General features: G+C 36.2%; 1 protein-coding gene across 1 annotated transcript in view; it reads right to left on the bottom strand.

Moving 5' to 3' along the window:
* ASPH (aspartate beta-hydroxylase) overlaps positions 1-10,731 on the bottom strand; it is a 181,544-nt gene that overhangs the window by 91,807 nt on the left and 79,006 nt on the right. The window contains 3 exon segments of the mRNA XM_035895862.1: positions 3,973-4,041; positions 5,325-5,369; positions 6,082-6,231. Coding sequence (XP_035751755.1) covers positions 3,973-4,041; positions 5,325-5,369; positions 6,082-6,231 — 264 coding nt within the window.

Here is a 10,731-nt window from a genome sequence, read left to right as displayed (position 1 = left end):
GAGCGGGGGGAGGGGAGGGTGAGAGAATTAAAACCAACACTTCAGCCCAAGTTACAGGAAGTAACACTTTATTTCATATATTTATCTTTTTTCTTTCTTAGAAAGAGTTAAGATAATAAAAATAAAACCAACAAGCTAATTAAAACTCAGACTGCTTTTGGTCTTCATTCATCCCCATAATCAAGAACAACTGCTTTTCAAAGTAAAAATCCTGTACTGATAAGCACACATAAGCATGGTAAGAAGTGCCTGAAAATGGTCACAAAAATGGAACTGCCCAACCAGGCAGCCATACCATGCTAAATCAGTGACTCACAGGAAATAACTACTTTATTTCAAGAGAAGTCTAAACATTACAATTCAAATCAAACCATAAAATCAGGAGAGTCAACATCTTTATCTGTGTAACAGTGTTACTGCAACCAATGGGGCAGAGGGCCTGCCTACATTCCTTTAACAAGACAAAGGCTTTCTCCTCTTGCAAACACCTCTTTTATGAGAATGAGCATATGCAAGCTTTTAATATTTGAAGGTGCTACAGCAGAACATGAGAAAAACAGACAAGAGTATGAATCTTATCTTAAACAGCTGAACCATACAAAAGCATTCTTTTAACTCCTATTATCTAATCACATATTTTCTGAATGTGCAATCTTTGTACGACTGCTTGCAAACACCTTTTTCTACTATAGATGAACCAGGGGGAAAAAAGTTGGTTCACAGAAGCTTGGATTCTACTGTTTACTACCCTTTCTTTTGCTGACATGCTAGTTTTTTGGTTTTGGATTTTGGTTTGGTTTTTTTTTTTCTTTTCATTTTCTGCATAGCCAGGCTACTCCAAAGTAAATGCACACGAACTTAATGACTTTCTGTAGCTGCAGTTCCAAAATTGTACTAACTACTGCAGACATTTAAGTACAATTTCTCAGGATACTGTTGCTTGTTAAAAAGGACTGAAGTATAAAAAATGGCTCAGCTCCAAAGATTCTATTACAGCAGACATTGGTACTACCTATACCTGCATTTTTTTGTAATACTACTAAAGCCATTGTTTCTCTGTACTCAGTTCTCAAGTAGAGAAGTATAAAGCTCCTCCTGAGAAGAACAACTTCCTTCAAAGAACAATCAGAGCGAGGTGGACAAAAAGGGGGAAGAGAATTACTGATAACAGCAGCCCTCAAAGGACCAGATTAAGAAGCCTCTCTTCCCATTACCAAAAGGAATTCAGTAAAGGGAACCTCACAAATACCTGTGAAAAAGAAAAAAATCTGCAAGACGGCTGCAGACTAGCTTCAACAAGTTTGCATTTCCACCCTGGATAATACTTTTATAAATGGATACAAAACTAACTCAGCAAATGTTTGGGGTTGGTTGGCTGGCTGGGTTTTAGGTGGGTTTTTCTTCTCCCTCAACTCTTACTTGCAGGGGGTGGGGAAACGCACAAGGAAGAGGGGAAGAGCACACTTCTTGCATACCGTTTTTAAAATCACACAAATACGTCAAGAGGAACTTAATCATCAAACCTTTGATTTCAACAAATAAAAAGAACAGACCCTATCATGCTTTATACATACAAGAAATAAAATAGTAAATTTTAATTCTTCTATTTAGGTGTGCCCAGAAAACTACTAAGTTATCAGCTACTAAATCACTCTTTGAAATATAAACTCATACTAGTAGAAGCGTTTCTTAAAATTAAATTAATTTTAAAATGTACTTATCATTAATATGCAAATTAAATCTTTAAATTTATAGCAAAACCTAAAGATTATGGAAGTGGACAACATTAAACCACTCCACTTGCCACAATTTCAATATACAGTAGTTTAGCAATAGCTAAAGAACAGGAAAGAAAAAAAGCATATGACTTCCTATCCCTAAACATTCAAACAGTAGTATGTCCTTTTTAAGTCAGTATTAAATTAGCAGAGAAACCACTTGCTTTTATAGTAGTCCAACCCACAGAAAAATCCCAGAAAGTAACAAGTCTTAAAACACAGCATATGTACTAACTAAATCCTCATCAATAAAATATAAAAGGAGATATGCATTCAATATTTAGAAAGTTATCCTAGTGCAGTTGAATACAGGATTACTATCTGGTTTTCTTTACTACAAGGACTTAATTCTAGGAGACAAATTACTCAAGAGGAAATCTAGTCTTCCAGTTTCTGCATCACTGAAATAATTTTAGTCTCCATAGTTGTATTCATTTTTTCGTTCATATTAAATGCTAAATAGAAACAAGTTCAGTAATTTACTGGGAACTTCAGTTAGCAATATTATATGTTAGTTATTAGAAACAAATATATTTTTATAGTCATGATTTTGATCAGTCATGTAACTTTTCAAAGTTTACCATTTCCTTTGTACTGTAGAAAATATTCTTAAACTAGATCAAATCATATTTCTAAGCAAGTATTCAAAAATAATAAAAATGACTTTTGATCTGTGACCTTTTAATGTCACATCTGAAGTATAAGGTTTAAATGCGTGATAAGACAAGCTTATAATAGAAACACTGTCATGTACTGGCAGAATTCCCAGCTATATCAAGTTGCATAAACCAGACTTGTAACAAAGCAGCAGCATGTTTCTGGCTACCACCTTGCCAATCTGAATGCAACTAATATGACCCACAAGAGATTGATATCCACTTTCTATACGCTACGTAACAGACAGAAAAAAAGATTAGGATTATAACTATACAAAGTGTTATCTTATTCATCATTTATAATTAACACCCAATTTGTAGCTCATAAGTCACCGGAGATTCTTTGGAGTGCCTCTCACATTCACACCCCAGCAAACTGGTTCAGTAATTTTGATAGCATGGGTTTTCTTTTTTTCCTTCCCTCCATGAAGGGTTTAAACATATGAACCCCCCCAAAAGACTTGCTTCTTTCTGCAAACACAAGTGGGGAAAAATAAAGTGATGATAAACTGATTTTTATGGAGTATGCATCTCAAATAGCAAGCCATGACCTCCCGATGAGACATGGTTTACTGGTGGACTTGGTAGTGCTAGGTTAATGGTTGGACTTGATGATCTTAAAGGTCTTTCCAACCTAAAAGATTCCATGATTCTAAAATACTATTGATACACTATTGATAACTTTGGCTAGATATCATTTACTATGCTAGGGGGTTTTGTTGTTTTGTTTATTTAACTTTCTAGTTTTGTGTGCTCAGAATAGGTTTACATTTGAACAAATCAATTAAAGAAAAGTAAACTTTCTAACACCAGGTATGCAAGAAGTAGGTATCCAATACTTGATTGTGAAGCTGAAGATGGTAGTGCTTTAACTGCTAGAAGATGTAGGCAATATCACAAAGCATGTCTAGTGACTGAAATTTCTCTTTGAAGATACATAGTGAGCAGAAAGACATTCTCCCAAACTACAAGGAACAGAAGCCTAAAACCAGTGTTACAGCATCAAGGAAAAATCCATGTCATGTAGGATTTCCGAAGGGCAAAGAAAAGGAACACACTTGTGGAGCACTCAGAATAGAGGAAAGACAGTACAAAAATATGCTAAACATATAGTCATCCAAGAAGTACAAAGGCCTGTTGGAAGTCATGTTAAAAATGGACCTGGCTTAACATGTTAACATAAACAATGTTTTAATTCTTGAAGCATCTTAAGCCCTGTGTCTGACAAATTTATTAATAATCACAACCATCTTTTCCACAGTCGATACAGCAGCATCAACCACCTAACTTCAAAATCATCCTCTAAGTAATTAAATGCCTTCCACTCACATTGCTACATTAGAAGAAAAAGAACACAACTTGCCACAAGTTGCACACACAATCCTACAACTTGCATTAAGAAAAATTGATTTAATTGTGGTGGTGTTTTAAGTTCTTCAATTAGGAAAAAACAGAAATATTGTTTTGACACTAACCAAAAAACAAAGATGAATATGACAACTGAATTATATAATTATTCCATCTGTGTTTGTACTTGCCTAGCAATACTTTAGCATCTTCCACATCAAAATCTCCATCTCCATCAGCATCATATATCCCAAGCTTGCCTAGAAATGCAAAGAGAGGAAAAAGAAAGAATTAGTGATTCAGCAGTTTGTTTCAAGCACAGTGCTTTCAATGTGTGATGGTTGACTGTCAATGCTAAGCCGTTACCTTTTTTTTTTTTTAAACGATTTAGCCATACTCTTCTTAACTGTATTTTAAAAATTCCTATTAAAAATATTTTAAGTTCCTTTCTGCATTTCCTAGACTTTAGACCGAATACAAGTTAGTCTTTTCCCCACACATTTATTTTGGTGCTTGCAGATTTAAAACAAACCTCTAATTAAGTGATGTGCTTTATGCGAACGTGCTTTGCTCAGAATAAAATTTAAGTTCACAAGGAACATTCAACACGTTTGAGGGAAAAGAAATAATAAAGCAAGAATTAATCAAATAATCACTGTTTGTTTTCTGATTATATGCTTCTTGCCATTCTGAATTCTCAGAAAAAGAAGACAGGTATATAATTTTAGTGCCAAGTTAATAGAAGCTAAGAAACCTACTTCTTGGACAGAGGAAAAACATTCATCATTTTATCAACAACAGTATGACATTCACTGCAGACAAAAAAATCGTCCATCCTTTTGTAGGCAACTATATGTGAATACACCAGACTTTTCACTTTTATTTTTGAAACTGCAGCTCTACCAGACTTAAGTAGAATCAAAAGGAGAACCCAGTTTCTATTAAAAAAATAATTTTTAGCATAGTTGTGGTATCCAGGATTTGAAGTGTCCTGGGATCACCAAGTGAGTAGAGAGCTATCTAATTAGTTTTGATAAAATTCAGACATAACTCTTAAATGGATTGAAACTCTGCACACAGTTTGTGGAAGAATTCTGAGTCCTTATAGCTTGCCAGTTTATTTGTACATTTGTAATTCTCTAAATGGAGACAGAGCTTGATTTCCATTAAAATAAATAAGATATAGCTCTTAGTATGTTACTTAGAAAATTAGAAAACATTTTTGTGGAAGAAAAAGTTCAGACTTTGGTCTAAAATAGACAAAAATAAGGCCATCACCATTTTACATAAGCAATCAGTTAGAAATGACCTTTATCAGTTTATGGCTAAACACAACGGACTGGTGGAATAAATGTAATTCTCTAGAAACAAAAAGAATTGTATTATCTTCAAACCCATGAAGAATGAGACAGATGAGATATGACTCAGTTTCATGGCACTGTAGAAGAACAGTAATTCTCTAGAAAATTAAAAACATAAAAAAAGTAAACCAAAATTTTTAGCCAAGGGACTGTAAAGCAATCTTGTTTCTCTAATATCCTACCTTGTAGGACCTCTGACAAGTTATAACGGAAATCCTTTGCTTTGGCTGCATGCATGGTAAAAATATAGAAACCATTATTTGCATCACTAGACCCAATTAAACCAGAAGCCTCTCTTACAATCAGTCCAGATCAAAAAAAGCATGTACCAACAGACTTGTAAAGCTGTAAAGCCTGCAGAAGTGCATATTAAAACCTAGAAGGTCAGGGACAATAGCTCTACCTATGGACATACATCTTGAAATTTGAGATGTTAATTTTCACCTTTAGATATTATATTAACAATACTATTTTAACATTGTCATACTGAGATACAATTATCACCATTATAAACTTAAACTGAGGTTGTTCAACAGCTCATTCACAAGAGTATGACTGTTGTCCTGACTCTATAGGTGACATAGTCCACTGCTGCAAGTTTTTGAGCATTTAAAACTGAAATAATGCATATTTAGCTGACATTTCAAATGAGCTACAGCATACATGTTACATGATCCAGATCTATCCTTGGAAATTTCTTCAGTTCTTTAATAAATGCAGTATGTTAATAACCTTTTCCAGTCTTATGAGAATCCCATTTTAACATCATAATAGACTTCAGCATTAAAATGTACTTTTTGAACTACATTGCCTATTCTTATCATGTAGGTCATTCACAATACCACAGTAGTCAATTCAGCTATCTAAAATTTAAAATGGCCTCCATTTAATGTCTATTATAATAATTATTAGAAGCATCTTAAGATCTAAAATTCTTACCTAGAACTTCTTCATAATCTACAAGTTCAAACCAGACAACTGCTACTGACGTCCAAACTCCCAGCAAAGCAATTACCATAAACCAGGTGAAAAATGAGCTTCCAGAGAGGCCTTCTTTCTTTCCATTCTTGCTTCCTCCATGCTTAGTCTCTGTTAAAGTAAGGCAAACAGGAAAAATGGATTTGTATAAGAGTTAGAAAATTATGATTGAGGATATAATTGTAAATCTTCTTTCTTATGACTACACAGAATACAAGATATCTGACTAACTTTTCTTTGGATTTTTTTTTTCTTGTTTGTTTTTAACTTCACCACTGTTACTTGCTTTTAGATCACTGCGAATTACTGTGGGAAGCTCGATGATTATCTAAGTAAAAGCCTTATAACCAACCAAACACCAAAAATCCACATGTAATTTGTCTTAACAACTTAGTTGGAAATCCCCCCTTCCTCCCTTTTAGTGTATATTTATACAGAGCTTAACATTTCTGAGATACTTCACATTTGTGCCAACAGTTCTCAAACTGCCACCAGAGGGCAATACGACCAGCAGAAACAGTTTGGAAGACAAGCATTTCTTCTGTAGCAAGTTTCAAAGCTAGTTGAATTAGCTCACGGAATCAACACGAGAATTCAAATAGCCCAAGAAGCCTAAAATCTAAACCATACTAAGGGTAAGACTCCAAGTTCAGACACTCTACCAACTAAAAATATCCCCCCTGTTGCTTAGAATCAAGGAGAGATTCACTACATGATGAATACCTTTAGACTTCCAGTCCCATGGAACATACAAGTAAAAGGATGACACAGAGACTTAATGCAAATCACAGCTTTATTTATAGCTGCACATATGGAAAATAAATGTATATAAAAATACAGTAGTTATAAACAAATCACTGGGAAAGCCAGATCTCAACTTCGCATATGGATAGGGTCTTTCAAATGGGCACCACCACTAGAGAAGACATAAAATGCTTGGTCCATTGCTTTAGGATTGTTTTCGGGAACAAGGGATACATGTAGCAAATAATGTACATCCAAAACGATGCCTGTGGCCTTTGTCCAAAGCTCAAGGTCTGCTCTGCTGCCTCCCAATACCACCGCTGCAAGGCATCGATCACCATGATTGTGAATATCAACATGACTGGTTTTTTAGAATAAAATTGGTTTTTAGAATGAAATGGAGCAGCTCTGAAAGATGAGTAATGAGAGATTGCTGACTGACTGACTTATTTCTGGTTGCAGTTTCATGTCTACCAGCCTATACCACTTCATTCCCTTCTAAGCACCAGCCTTTGCCCATTCAGTCACATTCAGTCCTAGTTATAGAAGTAAAACTATTTCTTACAGATTTTAAATCCTCGAGGAACTTGGCCAGGAATATTGTTATAATATAAGGTGAGGAGTTAACTTTATCATACTGTGTGTAAGTCATGTTTGATGTATTTATCAACAATGATCACAGAAAAAAGACAAAAAGTATTCTCAACGGCTAAATATCAACATGATTGTTTTTAGAATAAAATGGAGCAGCTCTGAAAGATGAGGAATGAGAGATTGCTGACTTACTTATTTCTGTTATAGATATTATATAGTACTTTCAGACCTTGCTTGCCATCAGGTACACAGCTGTAATAAACTAACCTTTTATTACATTCATTGTGCTATATACTGAGTTCAGACCAATAAAAAAAAAAAACCACCTCATGTCAGCTTTTACTCAGCTCAGCATTTTACTGAAAAAAATATTCTTTTATTAAGACTACTCCATACAAAGCTCAAATAGCAACTATTTAGTTTCTTTTCTATATTAAACATAAAGTTGCATTGGTATAGGCTGTCCAATAACATTCAGAGAGAAACACAGACAACTTAGCCTCCTATCAAGCATGTATTACTTGCTACTACCCAGTTCCCTAATTATGTATGTTAAGGGTCCATATATACATAACTCATCGTAACATCTCTCTTTGTGGGAAAGATGTACAGGTAACCTGAAAATAAAGGCAAAGACAAGCAGTGTGTGCCAGTACATTCAGAAATATGACCAACTGTATGTGAAAACTGTTTAATGTACTCTTGAGCTGGAAATTTTGATATTCAGAAATAACAATTATAGTACATAACAACAGAACTTGGCTACTCCTGTGTTCCAATGCAGACAACAGAAGCTTTGTACGTATTTAAAATGAAACTTTAAGGCTAGAAACATTTGAAATGATTCCAGGTTACAACTTTGTTCTAGAGGAAAACTAGGTATTAGAAGAGGCAAGCAGGAAAGAAAATCTTATTGTGTCTCACTCTTACTCATTTGCCTCAATGTTTTCTACTGTTTATTGCTAGTTGCATCTGAAGAAAGGGGCTTTACTTATTAGAATAAAAGAACAGGAAAATATAAAAAAAGAGAGAGATTTAAGTAATCAAGCATAGCTGTTCATATTTTTCCCAGTCTAGAAGACTGTTTCATGCAAATCCCTCAAAAATAGATTCTGCTATAAAAATATCATTCAACAACAGTCACAAATATATTTTTATGTCGTGGCCTCCTATCTTATAGAAAAATTATTTTCAAAACTCTTGAAAAATTCTGCTATGAATTCAGCCATGGCAGCTCAATCAGGCAACACTTTAAAATAAATGGAAGTTATGTAACATAAAATTCACCTATGGTCTGCACAGATAACCCTAGACATAGGGTCAGAACAAAACATTGTAAGGACTGACGCTGGCTCAGAGCTCATTCTGGATAGTTAATTCTCAATTCAAGCCCTTTCCCTGCTTATGCTGCCAGCCATGTCAGAAGTAGGTCACTTGCCATATCTGGTAAGCCTGTGCTTACACCACCAGATGTCTTTAGGCAGACATCAGAAAGTCTTAAAGTGTGCTCTACTCCTCAATGGCAAATCTTTAAAAGTCCTTTACCTCACCCACCCCGCATTAGGAGTCACACCTAGATAAAAATGTGTGAAAACCTTTTTCCTTTTACTTAAGCTTACGTTAAAGACACCTAGTGATTTCACATACTCCAAAAATAACTTTAAAGTCAGATCTTTGAAGACAAAACAATGTGTCTCATGCTAATGTGTGCTCTATTCAAGCAAAAACTGTTACAATTAACCACCTGCCATAAACTCATTAAATACCTCTACTCCAGAGAACATTTAATCAAAGAGAACAGAGGCAGCCTGTAACACAGATTAGAACAACAAGCTGGCTAGAAAACATACCACAGTAAGCCAGTTATTTTGCCGATTACAAAATCAGACATAGCCAGTATCTGCAACTATGCATTTTCCATTTGTTCACAAAAAGGTTAGGATTATACCTGTGTCGTCAGCCATAACATTAGTGCTCGGTTTCCACAGACAGAGCGAGTGTGTCGGTATCTCCAAAATTAATGTTGAAGACAGAAAAGAAACGATTTAGCCTCACTGTAGTCTTGCAACAGGAGCAAACAAGTTTCCTAAAGCTAGCTCAGCTGGAACACGAAACTGGACCCAAGAGAAACCTCTCCTCCAAATCTATTTTTAGAGCAGTTATCCTCAGGAGCCAAACGCTTTTCAGAACTCATATGGCAATCTAGTTCTGACGACAATGAAATTCACTTACTCCTCCTAACAGAGCATCCTGGGTAGCTGATCCTTTCCCCTCCCCTTAATCCTCCAACATCAAACACAGCAGGGGAATGAAACCGAGCACATTGTACTGTAGTATTTTTGCTGCAATGTATGCCTCATTGCCTGAGCTCTAAGGACATTAAATCCATCAGCATAAGCTGAAACACAAGTATGGACACAAAGCTTGCCTGCCTGCATTTGTTAAGTTGGCCCTCACCCAAGAAACTTTCTCCATGTTGGCACTCCTCTACCAGGCTTCCCGAGTATCCTGCAGAGACTGCTCATTTGAAACTTGCTAACTACTTTAAGAACAAAAGATAGCTAATTTCTAAAATTTTGAGTCTTCTAAGAGAAATGAACTTGAAATCAACCACACGCATTCTTGCTGAAGAACTTTCAGATCAGAACTGTTCCCCTGGTACAACTTACATTTGCTTCTAGCAGACCCAAAGGAGTGTTACTGACAGTTTTGCCAAAGCAAACCCTGTTTCCCTAGAGTGCAACACACCGCACACCATGAACACCAGGCAAAACTTCTATTGCATATTTGTTAAAAGTAGCAGAGATGTCGTTAAAAGCAGAAAAGGGATCTGGACAGGCTGGATTGATGGGCCAAGGCCAATTGTATGAGGTTCAACAAGGCCAAGTGCCAGGTTGCACTTCAGCCACAACAACCCCATGCAACGCTATAGGCTGGGGGAAGAGTGGCTGGAAAGGTGCCTGGTGGAAAAGGACCTGGGGGTATTGGTTGACAGCCGGCTGAATATGAGCCAGCAGTGTGCCCAGGTGGCCAAGACGGCCAATAGCATCCTGGCTTGTATCAGGAATAGTGTGGCCAGCAGGAGCAGGGAAGTGATCGTGCCTCTGTACTCTGCACTGGTGAGGGAACACCTCAAATATTCTGTTCAGTTTTGGGCCCTTCACTACAAGAAGGACATTGTGTTGCTGGAACATGTCCAGAGGAGAGCATCAAAGCTGGTGAAGGGTCTGGAGCACAAGTCTTGATGAGGAGTGGCTGAGGGGACTGGGGGTG

The sequence above is a fragment of the Egretta garzetta genome, unplaced genomic scaffold, assembly GCF_000687185.1.
Source record: "Egretta garzetta isolate BGI_Z169 unplaced genomic scaffold, ASM68718v1 scaffold340, whole genome shotgun sequence".
Lineage (NCBI taxonomy): Eukaryota > Metazoa > Chordata > Aves > Pelecaniformes > Ardeidae > Egretta > Egretta garzetta.
Note: the sequence above shows the minus strand (reverse complement) of the source record. Positions and strands in the feature narration are given on the sequence as shown.